The sequence below is a fragment of the Magnolia sinica genome, chromosome 5, assembly GCF_029962835.1.
Source record: "Magnolia sinica isolate HGM2019 chromosome 5, MsV1, whole genome shotgun sequence".
NCBI classification, from domain to species: Eukaryota; Viridiplantae; Streptophyta; class Magnoliopsida; order Magnoliales; family Magnoliaceae; genus Magnolia; species Magnolia sinica.
In genome coordinates this window covers 21,615,612-21,635,062 of record NC_080577.1, presented here as the reverse complement: position 1 = coordinate 21,635,062, position 19,451 = coordinate 21,615,612, and the positions used below count along the sequence as shown (strand labels likewise).

At 37.1% G+C, this 19,451-nt stretch overlaps 1 protein-coding gene across 1 annotated transcript in view; it reads left to right on the top strand.

Annotated features, from left to right (window-relative positions):
• Positions 1-19,451, top strand: part of LOC131245721 (protein PIR) — a 154,153-nt gene that overhangs the window by 113,801 nt on the left and 20,901 nt on the right. The window contains exons 25-28 of the mRNA XM_058245368.1: positions 4,552-4,701; positions 11,019-11,162; positions 14,950-15,037; positions 15,600-15,727. Coding sequence (XP_058101351.1) covers positions 4,552-4,701; positions 11,019-11,162; positions 14,950-15,037; positions 15,600-15,727 — 510 coding nt within the window. The remainder of the gene's footprint in view (positions 1-4,551; positions 4,702-11,018; positions 11,163-14,949; positions 15,038-15,599; positions 15,728-19,451) is intronic.

Here is a 19,451-nt window from a genome sequence, read left to right as displayed (position 1 = left end):
AGATCTAACTAACGGATTGTGATTTGGTCTTGAATCTGAGCATGGTTAAATACTTGAATTCATTAAGCTTGTAATTGATTAACATTATTTTGTGTTTGAAATTGTTCTAGTTAATCTGTTGATGATATCATTGCATCATTCTAGGCTAGGCCATCCGTCTTGCATCACATTCTTAGAAACGTACATTTTTCTATTGACAAGACAATAACACTTGTGTCCTTTATGAGAATTCGAGTACTCTAAGAATACACATTTTATTGATTGTGGTCCTAATTTTGTACGAGATTGTCCAAGAATGTGGACAAAGCAACTGCACCCAAACACTTTTGGAGGAAGGGTAAATAGAGATGCATGAGGTTGCAAAACCTGTAATGGATAGTTACCCTTCAACACATCAGTTGGAGTCTGATTGATTACGTATTCTACAAGAAGAATGACTTCATTCCAATATGCTTGTGGTATATGGGTGACGTCTAGTAAGTGTTGATTTTTATGTTCAACCACTCCATTTTGTTGCGGTGTATAAGGGCATGAGGTTTGAAATTCTATGCCATGATTTACAAAATATTTTTGTAAATCATGGTGTAAATATTCAGTGGCATTGTCAGATTGAAATGTTTTAATTTTGGTATTGTATTGGGTAGAAACCATTTGATGAAATACCTTTATATTTGATGGGACTTCGTTATGAGTTTTGAGAAGATAATACACACACACACACACACACGCACGGAAACGCTCACCTACGAACCAGTTCGTACATACTACATACAAACTTTTTTGAGAACTCATCATATCTGATGAGTCTCGCAAATCTGAACGGTCCACATGAAGCAGAACCTCATGAAACCCCCTAGTACGAATTTTTACTTTGATCCAAAACTTCGGTGGGCCATGAAAAATGCAAACAGTTTCTTCCCTTGATTTGAATTTCTCTTTGCTATGGCCCACCAGAATCTTAGATCAGGGTGAAAATTCACCCCCTAAGGTTTCATGGGATTTCACATCTTATGGACCATTCGTATTCAACACCCATGACACGTGTGCAAAGGTGCGCACATGCGTAGGTGAGCATGCCTCTCTCTCTCTCTCTCTCTCTCTCTCTATATATATATATATATATATCATAAGGAGTCATCAATAAATGATAGAAATTTGTTTAAACCAAATATGGTGACTAGTGGAGTAGGTCCTCATACATCTGAGTGAATAAGTTGAAATGGATGAAGCGTCCTTGTGTTACTCAAGGGAAAAGTGGCTTAACAATGCTTGGATAATTGACAAGTTTCACATTGTAAGCTATCACTTTTATTGAACTTTTCAGGAAATAAAAGACATAAAGATTGCAAAGGTAAATGACCTAGACGAGTGTGCTAGAGGGATAGTCAATTTTTATTCTTAATAACAGAAGCAGAAACATGAGTAGAATAGGATTGTTCTCGGTTTAGAAAATAAAGATCTTGATCTTCACGACCACCACATATCGTCTTTTTTGTTACCAGATCCTGGATAACGCAATGAGATGGATAAAAAAGTAACACAATAATTTAGTTGTTTGGTTAAGGAGCTTATAGAAAGGAGATTAGATGGAAATCAGGGAACATGGACTACAGAAGCGATAAAGGCAGAAGGTTCCTTTTCCGAAAACTGTATAATGGGAGCCATTAACCAATATAATATTACTGGAGATGGGAGAGTAGGAAGTATAACCATCGGTCGTATCCGTCATGTGATCAAATGCTCCTGAATCAATGATCCAAGATGTCTTAGAGATGTGGTTTGCAGTTGCAGTACCTGTCTTCCCTATCAAGTCAAAAACGAAGATGGAGGCTTGGTGGGCTGCCACTTATTGTTGAAGCTCACTAAGGGCCTATTTGGGAGCGTGGATTTGGAACCCCCTAGATTTGAAATCCTCCTGTTGTGTTTGGCAACCTGGATTCAGAATCCCCTATAATCCAAAAGTAGTTATGCATAGTATATTTACAGGGGTTTGAATTTAATTACTAAATCAACTTTAATATCTCTAATTAGTGTACGTATGTAATGTTTGACACAATGGTTGCAATAAGCGTATATACTTTGCCTGAAAATGACGAAATTCCAAGTCTCGGATGGACTTCAAGCACAAGATCACATCCGAGTGACTAACCAACGATTTTTAACCGTTGATTTACATGGACAATGTTTGGACGCAGATCATCGTATTAAAGTAATTATAGGGATGCAATTGATTAGCTAATTGTTTTGGGATATCATCAGTGGGCCATGTGCCCAATAGATTAATAGTCTAGTGACACACATGTTACACATGCAACTCTTGGAAGGATTTTCGTTGTAATCCAAGCTTTCACCTTGGATTTCAAACCCCCTCTATGAGGGGATTTGAAACACTCAGTTACTTATGGTGCCAAACATACCAGGGGATTTGAAATCCCCTCAAACCCCCCATATCCATGGTGCCAAACGACCCCTAATAGTTTTGACCCTTGGGTCTTGAGCACTACAGTTGGAAGTTTCACCTGTGGTGCTCACATTAGTTGAAGACTTTGCTTGGACAGATTTGGTCAGATGTGCAACAAGGACAATTGGAGAATATCTTATCAGGATGGGTTTCTATTCAGGGGTGCACAACTATGTCTCAAATTGCTCCCTCTGTGAGCGGATCATTATGGAGCTGCATGCAAGTGCTTTATTAGGTCACTTGGGTCGTGACAAGACAATGGCTTTGGTGGAACAAGATTATTTTTGGCCCAGATTGCGTCAGGATGTGACTTGGTTTGTGGAACATTGTCATATTTGCTAGATGGCCAAAGGTTAGACTCAGAATACTAGGCTTTATACTCCACTCTTTGTTCCTAAGGCACCGTGGGAAGATGTGAGCATGGATTTCGTGTTGGGTCTTCCGCGAACCCAATGAGGTATGGACAATGCTTTTGTAGTTGTTGACAGGTTCTCTAAAATGGCACACTTCTTTCCTTGTAAGAAGATTTCAGATGCTTCATATGTGGCCAACCTTTATTTTCGGGAGATGGTTCGATTGCATGGTCTGCCAACGACCATTACTTCCGATAGAGACATCATATTCGTGGGCCACTTTTGTGGCACGTTGGGAGGAGATTGGGGATAGATCTGGGGTTTAGTACTGCCTATCACCCGTGTACAGAAGGACAGACTGAAGTTGTCAATAGAAGCTTGGGCAATTTGCTTTGTAGCTTGGTGGATCGTTATCTAAGATAGTGGGACCTCATGCTGCCTCATGCAGAATTTGTTTACAATAGCTTGCACAACAGGTCCACGCAAATGAGCTCTTTTGAGATTGTGTATGTGGCCAATCCAACTAATGTTTTGGACCTTGTACCAATCCAAAAGCCTGGAAAGGTGAACGTGGATGCCGAGGAGATGGCTCGGAACATTTGAGCAATGCATGAGGAAGTGTGAATACTATTGCAAGCTAACAATGCCAGGTATAAGGAAGTCGCAAATCGTGGGTGCTTATAACAAGCTTAAAGCAAAGAAGATTGGTCCTTGTCACATTCTAAAGAAGATCAATGACAATGCATACAAGGTGAAGTTGCCCAATCACGTGAAGAGTTCCAATGTTTTCTACGTAGAAGATCTTACACCTTACAAGGGCGAACAACCGACTGTTGGAGTGTTAGAGGAGGATGATGAAGCAAACTCGAGGTCAAGTGCTTCTCAAGAAGGGGAGACTGACCACGAGATAGATCGAGTGATGGCATTAGCGGAGAAGTTCTTGGATCATTTTGAAAATAGCCAAAATGTTTGAAAAAGTATGATATGAGATTGGATGGCTAGATTGGTTGATCCAAGTGAGGGACGAAGGTTCGGTTTATCTAGATTGTGTCTAGATTCGTTGTATCTAGACTGTGTTTAGATTCGTTCTTTGAAATAAAAGGTCTAGGTTCATTGTTTAAAGGGTCCAGGTTCATATTTTTCGGTTTATAAGTATGTAACTCTTGCCAAAGAGGAAAACAAATCTTGGTAATTCTTGCATATTGTTAGAAAATAAAAAATAAAAAAATAAATCTCAGTTTGGTTTCCTAGTGTGAACCTTGTTGGTAGAGCCTGTTTGGACCTGAAATCAACACCAGTTAGGTGGTATTTTATGTATTTTGCTTGTGTTAACTCTTTTTTCCTTGTTATATTTCACATTTGGGAGTTGTGACTGTGTCACCTTTTCTTAAGTCTGAATGGGTGAATTAAACTATGATTAGCTTACTTTTTTAAGAAATAAATATCAGAGAAATGGCTGGCTGTCTTCTTAGGCTCCCCCTGTATTGTAAACTTTAAGATACGAGGATGGCAGTTTATGACCAATGTTGAATAGGGTCATTAGTTTCACCCAATGATTTCGGTGCACACAAACTCTGTTTGAGATATTATTCTAAGCTAGCAACAAATTGAGGTGCTTTTATCTTATAGAGAAAATGAACTATGAATTGTGGATTTAGATTATAAACATGAAAAATTTATGCCCTTACTGAATATCTTCTGGCTGGTTGCTGATTACTCAATTGCTTTGGTTTCCAGATTTGGACAGAGATGCAGAATGACTTCTTGCCAAACTTTATCCTTTGCAATACCACTCAGCGCTTTATACGCTCTTCCAAAGTACCCCGCCATCCGGTTCAGAAGCCAACGGTTCCTTTTGCCAAGCCTAGTTTCTATTGTGGCTCTCCGGTAAAAATTTATCCAGTAACTTCCTGATTTCACTGAATTGCTCATAAAAAGAAATCAAACAGAAAAAGGAAAGAAAGAACGGCTTTCTCCAACTTTGTTTACTGTAGTAATTTCTACTGGTTTGCTTTCCAGAAATGCTGGTTTGTCTTACCTTTTGGCATTAGTTTTTTTAACACATGTAAATTTATAAACATAAGAGTGCGAATGTGTCCACAATTGTAATTTATCTACTGTTGTACTTCATCCATCAAGGATCATTATATATAAACATAGAATGCTAATTTTTTTACAAAGTGTATTTTAACACATCAAAGGAACAACATCTCCACCATCTGAGGCAAGTTTGCGGGGTCCTTAGAACTGAAAAGCTTTATGCCAACTTTAAGGAGTGCGCATTCATGTCAAAGAGCATTAGAGTTCATAGTATCATCTGAGGTCATGAGAGCGGACCCCAAGAAGGTCAAGGCCATAGTTGAGTGGCCTGAACCGCGCAATATTCAAGGTTAGGGCCATAGTTGAGTGGCCTGAACCACGCAATATTCAAAAGGTGCGAAGCTTTCATAGCTTAACAACTTTTTATAGGCGGCTCATTAGAGGGTTTAGTTTCATCATGGCTCTTATCACCGATTGCATAAAGAAAGGGGAGTTCGTATGGACTAAAGATGCATCTAGAGCATTTAAGGGGGGCAAGATGAGCGAAGCTCCCATCATGCACGTTACAAACTTTTCTAAAGTCTTTGGAGTTGCATCTGATGCATCTAGGGTACGTATAGGTGGAGTGCTTAGTCAAGAAGGGCACCCCATTGCTTATTTTAGTGAGAAGTCGAATAAGGCAAAGCAACAGTATTCTACTTATGATAAAGAGTTCTATGCGGTTGTTCAATCCTTACGCCATTGGCGTCATTATTTATTACCGCAAGAATTTGTCTTGTTTTCTGACCATGATGCCTTACGTTACCTTAATTTCCAAAAGAAACCCTAGGCATGTTAAATGGGTACAATTTCTTCATGAATATTCTTTCATTCTCAAATATAGGGTTAAGGTCGAGAGAACAAACATGTTGATGCCCTTAGTCATCGTGTGGAGCTACTCTAGAGAATTAGTGTAGAAGTGACTGGGTTTGAGCGGTTGAGAGAAGAGTATCCTATATGCTCAGACTTTAGTGAGTTGTACGCCTCATTACGAGATGGTCAGTTGAGCGACAGTCACGGGTTTGTCATCATCGATTAGTTCCTATTTAAAGGTGACAGACTCTGCGTTCCCCGTACTTCCCTTCGTGATTTCCTAGTTTGGGAACTTCATGCAAGAGGGGTAGCTGGTCACTTGGGGAGGGACAAGACCATTGCCCTTGTAGAGGATAGGTTCTATTAGCCAAATCTCAAGCGAGATGTAGCCAAGATAGTTGGGTAGTGTAGACTTGTCAACTAGCGAAATAGAGAAAGAAAAATACACGACTGCATACGTATTTGTCGGTGCCCCATATTCCGTGGTAGGACATCACTATGGATTTCGTGTTGGGTTGACCAAAGACTACCAAGAAACACAATTCCATATTTGTGGTGGATTATTTTTTCCAAAATGGCCCATTTTATTCCGTACTCGAAAATGTCGGATGCGTCCAATGTGGCGAAACTTTTCTTTGGGGAGCTAGTGCGTTTATATGGTATACCAAAGACCATCGTGTTTGATCGTGATGTACGTTTTCTGAGCTATTTTTGAAAGACACTATGGCACATGATGGGGACAAGGATTCAATTTTCATCTGCCTATCACCCTCAAATAGACGGTCAGACTGAGATCATCAATAGGAGTCTTGGAAATCTATTTAGATGCCTTGTGGGAGATCTCGTCAGAACTTGGGATACTATTTTGCCTATAACCGAGTTAGCGTATAATAGTTCCATTAATAGGTCCATAGGCATAAGTCCATTTGAGGTTGTGCGTAGCTACAAACCTAGGAAACCCATAGATCTCATACATATGTTTGTGTCCCATAGGCCATCAGAGTTAGCACATGAGTTTGCACGTCACATACATGAGTTGCATAATGAGATCAGGAAGCGGATTAACTTAAGTAATGAAAAATATAAAGCACTTGCTGCTTCTCATTGTAGATTTCAAGAATTCTAAGTAGGAGATTATGCCATGGTTCGTATGAGGCTTGAACGGTTCTCACAGGGAGCTTTTAAGAAATTGCAAGCGTGTAGTACAGAAACATACAAAATATTGTAAAAATTGGGTACTAATGCGTATGTGGTAGACCTTCCACCTACCATAGGAATTAGCTCTACTTTAAATGTAGAAGATCTAGTACAATACAAGGGTTTTGTTGTTTTGCCTTCTGATCCATTTTCAGACCCTATCACAGACCATGATCTAGTCCCTAACCTATGGCCTCTACCTGACCCATCATCCTAGCCTTTACCACCCTTACCCTCATTGTCTGCTCGAAGCCAACAAGTCGAAGATATACCGGATGTGCAAACGGTTTCCACTCGCCATGGGAGATTTCAAAAATTCCTCATCAAGTAGAAGAACATGACAGTTTCAAATAGCATGTGGATTGCAGAAGCATAGCTACAAACTTTGGATCTCGACATCCTTGAGTGTTATAAGAGTTTTAGTTTGCCTCCGGCAAACTCTTCTCAATGATGAGAGTTGATGAGAACATCACACACGTACGCCTTTGTGCACATATCAGAGGAGGAGGCGGGCCCCATTCTCTTAATGGCTTGGCGAGTATCCATGTTGAAGACCCTATAGTGTATGTACGAGCATCTGTAAGACCCCACATTGGGAAGATACACATGGGTTGCTTTAGGGAGTGATTTGGACCGTTGGATTTGAGGGACGCGACGATAAGACTATTGGATCACATGGATTACATGATCGGGCCGTTCATCGTGGATCGTTTTTCTTCATAGGACATATATGTTTTAGGATCTAATTTTATGTTTGATTTATGCTTTTAGACACTTTATGAGTGGTTTTATATATTTTTTCTTAAACTAGGGTTATTTTGGTCAAAAGACATAAAGCAGGTACTATTTTGTAATTTTCTAAAAGCTCTTGAGACTATATAAGGGGGTGGGGCAGTGTGGAGCTCTCCCTAATGGTGAATTTCTAAAAAAAAAAATTAAAAAAATCCTTTGTTTCTTCTTCTTCATGCGATGTGAAGACTTGTTTCATGCTATTTGGAATGAAAATCGGTGCGATGCCTATCCTTAATCATGGGAGTACGAGGCTTCCAATTACCCACCTTTGAATCTTCTTTATTCGTTTGAGGTATTTTGTTGAAATCTCTTCTGTTCTTCACCCAAACTGTCCAAAACCTTTCCAGACCCCACATTGGGAAGATACACATGGGTTGCTTTGGGGAGTGATTTGGACTGTTGGATTTGAGGGACGCGACGATAAGACTATTGGATCATATGGATTACATGATCGGGTCATTCATTGTGTATCATTTTTCGTCATAGGACATATATGTTTTAGGATCTAATTTTATGTTTGATATATGCTTTTAGATACTTTATGAGTGGTTTTATATATTTTTTCTTAAACTAGGGTTATTTTGGTTAAAAGACATAAAGCAGGTACTATTTTGTAATTTTCTAAAAGCTCTTGAGACTATATAAGGGGGTGGGCGGTGTGGAGCTCTCCCTAATGGTGAATTTCTAAAAAAAAATTAAAAAACTCCTTTGTTTCTTCTTCTTCATGTGATGTGAAGACTTGTTTCATGCTATTTGGAATGAAAATTGGTGCGATGCCTATCATTAATCATGGGAGTACGAGGCTTCCAATTACCCACCTTTGAATCTTCTTTATTCGTTTGAGGTATTTTGTTGAAATCTCTTTTGTTCTTCACCCAAACCGTCCAAAACCTTTCCAAACACCTTCCTTCCTTCTTGATTAGCCTCTCCATTAAAACCCCATAGTTACGGACCAAACCCAAGCCGACTAGACCCCACACGTGAAACGTACGGCTACATCTGCAACCTTCACAGCTAGTTCGTACGACTCACTTTTCCTTTCCCATTGTATCTTTGATCCTTCCTTCCAAACTCCATCATCCCTTGTGCAAAATCAAACATGTATATAACCTAATCTAGTGATTCTTCTTTTGCTTTCGAATGTATTACTTGTATTTCTACACGCCTTCTTACATTTATAAATTATATGAATAGACTTTGAATATACTTGCATCAATTTAGTTAGATAACGTATAGATTAGGACCCCATACAAAGAAAACCTATTATGTGCACTTGTTTTTTGTAATGTTTTGATTTATAAGTGTGTATTGATGTCTTTTTTAACGATCACTGAAAATTTGTTGAAAAATTCAACCAATTTCCAACGTTTCCCCATGTTTCCAACGATAGCGATAAGTTACGTGATACAACCAATATATCCCATGCGATAACCGATACGTATCTGTATCCCAAGGGTGCGATACGTAACGTGATACCGATATTTCGAACATTGCTCATAATAGCTAAATCCTTTAATCCCTTCATCCAATTCCCCAATTTAACCATAATTTCACCTTTTCCTAAAACTTCCCTAACCCTAGCCTCACCCACACTCAAATCTAGTAAACCCTAGATAATATTAGAACTTCCCCTTTACAATAGACCTAACCCTATGCTATTTGGATGTCTCTACATCCATTAGATCTTAGTTTTTGATGTTTAATGATAATGTAGGACGATGCTTGACAATTTAGGCTTTAACTAATGCTTTTCTCTTAGAATCTTGATATTTGTGATGATGTTAGCTGGATTCGTGATTTTCGTCAATTAATTTAATTTTGCTGATTGATCTCACTCATTATTTGATTTCATGCATTGGTCCTACATCATTAGCATAATGAAAAACGGCAAAAACATGGTACGGCAAATATTCGTACTTAATACATTCTCGATTGTTAAAAATACAGTAAAATTAATTCAGTAGAAAAACAGAAACGGCAAAGACAATGAGAAGTTCAGGTTTAATACTGTTTGGACTACTATGTATTATATGTGTCTATATGTTATGTATAAATAAAGTTAAAGTAGAAAATTTGAATTACAAATAATATATATTGGACCATAGGTAGTTGAATGCTGTTCTTTACCTCTATCAAATCCTTCCTTTTCAAGTAATCCACATATAAATCAGTTTCTCTCTGCTAAAAAATGTCACCTTCTACCCAATTTTCTCAATGGGCGGTGACCAACAATCTCTAAGTATAAATTGCTGCGCCCTCCTCCCCCCCAAATTTTTTTTTTTCTTGAAGAAAACATGTTTAATTCAGTTTGCCCAAAGAAATTAGTTTTTTATTTTTTATTTTGCCTATCTTTTGAAATATATAGAGTTTTAAATGTTTAATCAATTATACGAGTCTTTTTTCAAAATACAGAGTTGAAAATGGAGTTTTGCAATGGAGTAGACCAAATACAGCATGCTTTACCAAATGGGATCCAATATTAATGATAAAAATGTCCTCCAAAAATAGATTATTTCTTTTAATGACACTTGGCAGTGCTTGCACCAGTGGGTCCTTAGTCCCGGTAACGGAGGGTTGATGTTGGATGAGTAGCTAGTTGTTGAACTTTCATGAAGCAATCATAAGAATCTCTGTTTTGATTTGGCAGAACCTTAAATTGCTGGGACGGTTAAGATGATGATGATGAGGAAATGGCTAGTTTCTTTTTTAAATAGGTTTTCGTTTCTTTCACGAAGGTCGATGTTGGATGAGTAGCTAGTTGTTTGAACTTTCACGAAGCAATCATAAGAATCCCCGTTTTGATTTGGCAGAACCTTAAATTGCTCGGACGGCTAAGATGATGATGACGAGGAAATAGCTAGTTTCTTTTTTAAATAGGTTTTTGTTTCTTTCCTGCATATATTTCTTTGTCCATGCATAAGCATCCATTTGGAATTATCCACAAATCAGGATCAATCCCCCTTTTCCAGTGGGAATGGGTCCACATTATACTTAGGGTGGCTTAAGAAACGGGAACTGCAATAGGAGGGTCCCCATTTTCCTGCTTACTGCAAGTGGTATAAGAACAGATCTGAGCTGTTCTGTTCTCATTTGCAGCAGCTGTGAACCATTCTTTTCTCTCTTGTGATTTTTTCGAAGTACATCCCGTTGGCCACCAAAAGCATGTACTCAAACTTACCCTAAATTGCTGAAGCCAGTTATTGTTATTTCCTCAATCCTTTCCTATTAGAGAAACATGAGACTGGATTCGTGACAGTTTCATGTTAGTTTTATTTGAATATGCTTTAAAACAAATTTGACTTGAAGTTGTCTTCTTATTGTAGGAACTGAATATGGCATATCAAAGTTTTGCACGTTTACATAGTGGATTCTTTGGAATACCTCACATGTTTGCCATTGTGAAACTTCTGCAATCTAGGTCAATTCCTTGGCTTATTCGAGCTCTATTGGATCATATATCAAGCAAGGTAATTCCTCCCTAACAAATGGTGATATTACTTAGAGGTGATAGAGGATGTGATCCTGGAGGGGATGCATAGACTGACAATTATCATTATTATTATTTGTTTGTTTATACAAAATTCTATCCACATTAAATGATGACAATCATATTTAACATTCTTTTTTCCATATTTCATGCATACATTTCTATAGATGATAATGATACATCTGCTGTTATGCCGTCAAGTTCTTCTTCTTCTTCTTCTTCTTCTTCTTCTTCTTCTTTTTTTTAATTTTTTTTAATTTTTTATTATTTTTTAAAAAAGATTACAATAAAATTAATTAAAAGAAGTGCTGAGATGGCGCGCAACTACTAACAAAAAGGAAAGCAACAAACCTAAAAGCCAAAAGGCTAGAAAAGCTAAAAAAGAAATGAACAATCCTTTAACCCGTTTATACAAGAAGCCCACTCCACAACTAAACCCATGGCCCTAGGAAGAACCTTATCCACACCATTCTTAATATTACAAAAGCATCTCCTGTTTCTTTCTGCCCATAAAGCCCAAAGAACTGCAAGCAAACTTGGCCTCCACAAAGCCTTAGGATACTTCTGAAGAACCACCCATTCTTTTACAAAAAGAAAGGCCCTTCTAAAGACATTTGTAGCTCCTTTCTTCTTATCTCTGAAACATGGTCATTTCCTTCCCCCCATAGAGCCCACAAAATCGCTAACAAAGTTAATCTCCACCGCTTCTTGTTCAAACTTCAAGACCCCCCACCATGCCAGGAAGTGAGAAGATGTTGAATATGGTTGGGGGATACCCATAGAATTCCAAAAGAAGGAAGACGCCACAGCTCCCTCGAGAAGGAACAATGAATAAACAGATGATCCACATATTATGCATCTTTATAGGACATCAAACAAATGTTTGAAAGCACTATCTTCCTGTTGCAAAGATTGTCAATAGTAAGCACTTTATTTCTCCCCACTAGCCACCCTAAAGCCGCCACCTTCAAAGGAGCACCATAACGCCAAAGATGTGCCGTTGAAGAAATACCACCATTCCCTTCATGATCAGTCAAAAACTGATAGAAGGACCTAACAAAGAAGGAGCCAGACCTAACCTTTAACCACTTCAAAGAATCCACTTGATTCACCGAGGCATTTGCCATGCACATAAGACAGATATTCGAAATGATCATAGACCCTTTTGAAGATTGTCCACTAGGAACACTCTCTCCATCCCAACTAGCCACCCGAAAGCCACAACCTTCTAGGGTCACCATATGTCGAAACATGACGCACTTGCGCTCTGCCTCTTCCTTCACAAGAGTCGATCGAATCATGAAATGACCGAACTGAAAAAAATAAATAAATTCTGATTCATCCCATTTCCAAACCAGCTTATCCCGGTCCCCAACTACTAGATGACAGAGATGGATTTGGTTTAACAACAACATCAGCTCATTCGCTTCTTCATCTGAAAGGGATCTACAGCACGGAGGAGACCAAACCACACTATCACAACAGAAAGAGTAGCCACAAAAGGCCATAATATCAATAATCAGAGACAGATGAGCAATCCCTGGAAATAGATTTCTCAAAGGTGTTTCACCCAACCACACATCTTCCCAAAAACAGATTCTCTCCGCACTTCGAAGAGAGAAGCCGATTCCATCAAAGAACCTTGCTTTAATAGACAACCCCCTTCCAAATTGCTAAGGCTCTATAGAGTGAAGAGTTTTTAGTGCACCCCCCCCCCCCCCCCCGAACCTTTGCAACCATTTCGCCAAAAGGGCCATGTTCATATGCCACAAATCCTTGACTCCCATGCTTCCCCTATTAAGGCTTACACACTTCATCCTAAGATAATGATGCAGGATTGATGGATGAACTAAGTAACATGTGAGATCAAATAACTAAATTAAGATATTTAACAAAAAACACAAATGTCGCTATATTCATCACAAATATTATGAAAATTAAAAGAAAATCATGCATAATCCTGACCTAAGCTGCTACCAACATTGTAACACAAGATCATTAAATAAATAATAATAATAAAAAAACTAGGATCTAATGGATTTAGGGACATCCAATTAGCACAAGGTATAGTTTATTTCAAAATAGGAAACCTAATACAACCTAGGGTGAAAATTAGGGTTTGGGTAATTTTGGAAAAGTAGGTAAATTAGGAATTTTAGGTTTAGAGTTAGGGTTTTGGGGATGGAAGAAAGGGGTTTTAATATCGTGATGGTGAGAAACTAAAAGGGGTAGGTGGGATTCACACATGTGGCCGTACGGTCACATGTGTGGCATGGGAGGAGGGGTTTAAGTCAGTTTGGATTGTGGATGGGTATGGGAAAATTAGGTTTGGGAGAAGAAGATTTGGGATGAGAGAATTAAGAATCTAAAGAAAATATCTAGATGGGGAAAAAAAGAAGATGGTGTGGGGATAGATGGAGACCTCGTACATCCGTTGATGAAGATTAGCCTCGCACCAATCTTCCTTCCAAATCGCATGTCAGTATCTTCAAATCGCATGAAGATGGGAGAAGAAAGCAAGAGTTTTTTTTTTTAATCACAAAATTCAATGAGAGAGGTCACACGCCCCCCTCTTTTTATAGATCCCAGAAATTTCAAAAATTACAAAAACCCCCCTTGTTTTGTGAATTTTAACGAAAATAGCCCTAGTCTAAATAAAATCAACTAAAATACTCATAATGTGTCTAAATATAAAATAATAAAAAACTAAATCCTAAAATATGATAAGGTCTAAAATCGATGTGGACGATCAATGATCAATGGCCCGATCATGTGATCCCTGCAATCCAATGGCCCGATCGTTGCGTCCCTCCGATCCAAAGGTCCGGATCACTCCATAAAGCAACACATGTGCATCTTCTCAGTGTTGGGTCTTCCAGATGCTCGCACATGCACATGGGGTCTTCAGCACGATGATGGTACTCGCCTAGCCACAGGGATATCGGCGCGGCCTGCCCCCTCCTCTGATACGTACGTAAGGGTGTATGTGACCTGATGCCCTCATCAAATAACATACATAAATTTTCTTCACCTCTACCCTCTGCCACAAGAAATCTAGCCCCAACCTATCTAACCGGGCTAAAACCGACCATGTGCATTTGAATAAGGACATAAAGTTCTGCTTATTGTTTTCATCTCTAGCTATCTAGCTGATATATTTCTCCAACAGTGTTGCTAGTTGTTATTTGTGATACATTATGCCCCAAACAGAAAGTGTGCTACTAGTCCCAGATCTTCAAAGGGCTTTCCTTGTCATATAATGGAAATTGCCTTACAGAAAGTTGATGGTAGACTAATTCTACGTGTTGGTGATATAACTGCTGTCACAGTTGCGAACTGAAGAGACTAATTTATCAAGATAGCCATTTCATCTTTTCACACCGGCATAAATAATTCCCTCCATTTAGTATCCAAATTATGGAATGAATGCCAGGCTATTCGGGCGGGTTGAAACTGACAGGTCACAGATTTTCTTCTGGTTGACTGGCTTGGACGTTCAGGTACTACTAAATGCTGGAAACATAATGAAAATGACTACTAAGTGCTGAATGCTTATCATTCCTTCATGAATATCACTTCCTTGTTTAATTTATTCTTGCACTAGTTCAAGTTTTATGTGAACGATGAGGAGTGCATTGTAGGAGAGACATCATTCTTCTTTATTAAGTATTATTTAGTTTTCTATTGCAGAAAGTATAATCGAGATTTTTATTTATTTATTTATTTATTATTATTATTATTTTTTTCTAATTCGCAAACTGTTTCAGATAACATCACTTGAACCAAAGATTACAGGATTACAGGAAGCATTGCCAAAATCTATCGGACTGCTTCCGTTCGATGGAGGTGTTGCAGGTAATCTAGGACTGAAAATTAATTCCCAGTTTTGTAATTCTCCATTTTGCATCTCTTGAGCAAGGTTTGTGTGTACTTTTGTTGAGTCAGCACTCTGGTTCTATACATTTTCATTCTAAAAAAATACTACATTTATTAGGGTTCTAATTGAAACTCATATCATAAGCCTTAATATTTTTTATCCTGTCCTTGCTGTTCCCATCAATTATTGATCACTCTATCTTCCTGATTCTTTTCACAAACAAGATTGGTCCACTTTGTACATTTGCTTGAGATGATAAAGTTTCATTAGACACTATTTTGCAGGGTCGAATTTCATAGCCTATTAATCAATACTTTTTTGTTCTTCTGACTGATTTCCATACACCAATCAGGTTGTAGATGCAACAAATGCCCAATTTAGCAGCAAGTATAGTTCTTTGGTATATGTTTGAGGCCCTGGACCCATAAATTGCATAGACCTTTCATCATCTTTTAGCTCAAATCTTTCACGATTAGTTTTGCCGGATTTTTTTTTTCTATCAGCAATGAGATACTTGAAAGCTTCATTTCTTGTCTCCAGGTTGTCAAAAGTTTGTTCAAGAACACCTGAACTGGGGATCAAAATCAGAACTGAAAGCAGAGATTATTCATGACCTAAAGGAAATTGGTAGTATATTATATTGGATGGGGTTACTTGATATTGTAATGGTGAGGAACTAAAGTTTTTTTTTTTTTTTTTTTAAATTTTAAATATGCATGCCCTTTGATTAATTTTCACTAGAAATAAAATAGATGAACGGCTATGAGGCACAAACCTTAATACCAGGCAGGGAATTGAAAATATTAATACACATGTCACAGTCTAGCCTTGTATGACATATTTATCACGTGGATGTAAAGCACATGGGTGATTCCATTTCTGGAGATATCCCTTGCAATTTTATTATTATTGTTTTTTTAAAATTATTTCATATGCTTGGTGCGTTTCATTCAATGTTTTGGTTTGCTGAAGGACAATGCCATTGCCAGGTATCCATTATACATAAATATTCCATGGTTGTTATTGGTTAATGAAAATTATCATTCATTTCTGTGATTTTGTTGCTCTAAGCATGTATTAGAGCACTAATGCTACCTAGGATTTGTTTTGGATATGCGTTGGGTTGCTTCGATCAACTTTCCTATACTTGGTGATTTTTTTTCCATGAATCCTGGACCCAGTTGTAGTTTGGTAAGGAATATAACAAAAGAAAAGGAAAATCCCTCTTTGATTATAATACAAAAAGAGTCTAGTTTACCCCTTTCCTGTTACTATATGCTTTACACCTTAGGTTCACCAAATAACATGAAGTGAGAGGCTAGGCTATATAACCAAACCACCATAGACAATGTGGTTTATACGGTTGTATGCAAGGTGTTCCGTATCTATTATAATACGTCCGTAAAGGCCGATACGTATAGGTAACAGCCATGACCGTTACACAATACGGTGGTGAAATGGGGCAGTTGGTTTTTTTTAGGACCGTATAAGCTGTGACGGTGGCCGTAAAGGCCATTACGGGGCATAACAACTGTTACTTCCGTAACGGTTGAAAAATGGCCACTTTTTTCTATTTAAATCAAAATTTCTCCTCATTTTTTCACTTTTCTCATTCCAAAAACTATCCTAAGTCATTTTACAACAGATTTCGACCTCTTACTATAGTTTTTAATATTAAAACCGTAGATTGAAGTGATTTGAGCGAATAGAAGCTCCGAGGGCCATTGAAAATAAAAATAAAAACTGAAGTAGTATTTATGACTTTAAAAAAATTAAAATAAAAATTCTAGTTCTAGTTCTTGATTGTGATGTGTAAACATTAGAGACATATTATCATGTTCACAAATTCACAAGACAACCTGATACAACACTCTCACCAAAGAGTGGACCGTTACACTACCATAAACATGTTCAAAACAAAAAATGAATATATATTTGGAATATCTATATTATTCTGGATTTTATAGATATTTTTTTTCAAAATTTTTCTGGTAAAAGAAGTTTTTCAACTGTTACAGGGGTCATAACGCCCCCGTATCGGTAATGGTGGTGATCATTACGGCCACCGTTACTGATACAGAAAACCTTGGTTGTATGGCCCTTATTACTATCACCCCATGTTTTCCATATCGTTATCACATAATGTACTGCACCCTTAGGATACGGATACATATCGGTTATCACTCGGGATATATCAGCTGTATTGCGTAATTTATCGCTGTTGTTGGGAAACATGGGAAAACAAAATTGGTCGAATTTTTCAATGAAACTTCAGAGATTGTTAAAAACGGCATCAATACACACTTCGAAAACAAAAATCATAAGAAAAAAAAAAAACAAGTACACATAGTAGGTTTTCTTTGTATGGGGTCCTAATATATGTACTGTTTAACTGGACTGATGCAACTATATTCAAAGTCAATTCATAAAAATTATAAATGTAAGAAGACATGTATGGAAATACAACTGTTACATTCAAAAGTAAAAGAAAAAGTAGAAAACTAGAAATATACTTGTGGATTTCGAAAATATTAACTTATGGATTTCTAAAACTAGATTTTAAATTTTTTTTTTTCTGAAAAATCCCCAAATTGCCAAGAATGTGTAGATCAGGTTATATACATGTTTAATTTCATATTTGGACGCTAAGATTACAATCGATTTGGGAAAAAAAGGGAAAATTTCAATTTTTTTCCCAATTTTCTGCAACTCAGCCCGCCCATCTCCTCCAAAATCTCAAAATTGAAACTTCAAATCCATAATTTTCATGCAAAACATGAAGAATCATGGATTTCTTACCATTTGAATCTACACCCAATGTTGTCGAATCTCAAATGCGATCATGTGCGATCCCATATATATATATATATATATATATATATATATATAGAAATTTTCAAAAAATTGTAAAAAAATATAAGAAACTGAGGAGAACTTTTCTAAGTTAATAGATAACTAATTTTACATATTTAAAATACATTTGAGAGAGATAAAATCAATTAAACAATGAATTAAACATCAAGTCATCCACATTTAACAATATAGTTAACAAGAAGTAACAACAAAATCAACAAGCTATTCATTTATTATGGTAGAAAATCAACAAGCTATCTTCCTTGAAACTTAAAAGTGCTTGAATATTGATCTTCCAACTTCCAAGAGAGAGGGAATGTAAGAGAGAGAGAGAGATTAAGATCACTTGGAAGTAGGAAATACAAGAGTGGGAGATTAAGACCACTTGTAATTAAGAAATGTTAGAGAAAAATAGAGTAAAAGAGTTTTGGAAGCCTTTTTATAGACAAAATGTTATTTTTTTTTCAAAAAAATAAAAATAAAAATAAAAATTCAATGTGCCATGGCCAATATGCGATCGCATATGCTGTATACGATTGCATATGCGATCACATATTTTTGCATATGCAACATATGCGATCGGATTTGTGCCAGATCGCATATGCCACGATTGCATATGCGATCTGCATATGGATATGCGCATATGCGATTGCACATGACAACAATGTCTACACCTTTTAAAATACGACCCCAAGAAACTTCCGATCGCAGTTTCAAAGAAATTTCAAAGAACTTCCCACAAACTAGAGTGGACAGAGTGGACCAGTCGAAATCACCTTTTGCAATGAACTAGTAAGATTTATTTATTTATTTATTTTGAAAAAAAAATTGATTTTTGTTAATTTTGAGGATTTTTCATTCAAAACAACATCAATTTCCTTCTATCCTTTTTGATATCGCACTCGGTATTGATATATTGCTCGATACATTAAGAATTTATAAAGGGGGTGTGTGGATATAGTGTACGATATTGTGATATTCATGATATATTGCAATATCGTGTGATATATTGCATGACACCATGAAAAATATATATTAAAGCTAGGTTTCATATCACCCAGTTGGGATGACAGGTATATTGTGGGAAATATCAATGACATCTTGTGTTCAAATTATCTCCAATATTATCGAAATATATCTAATAGTATCTTTATCTCCAGCTCAACGATACCGATAATGCTGGTAGCGATACCGATAACGTTGGTAGTATAAGAAATTCCAGGTATTAGCAATGTATCGCTAAGTATCGCCAACGTATCAATATTGCTAATGTAATCGTCAATATTTTTAAGTATGTAAATTCTAGGTGTCGCTTGTATTGCCAATGCATCAATATCATCAATATTTTCGACTCTGTAAATTCTAGGTAATGCTTGTATCATAAGTGTATTGACGATATTTCAATAATATCGCCAACGTATTGATATCATCAAAAATTTGTTTATTAGAAAAAAAAATATTCATTATTTTTTTTCATGGGCACATGGTTGTATGTAGTGTTCACTTTTGTCATTGATAATATTGATAATATCTTGATAT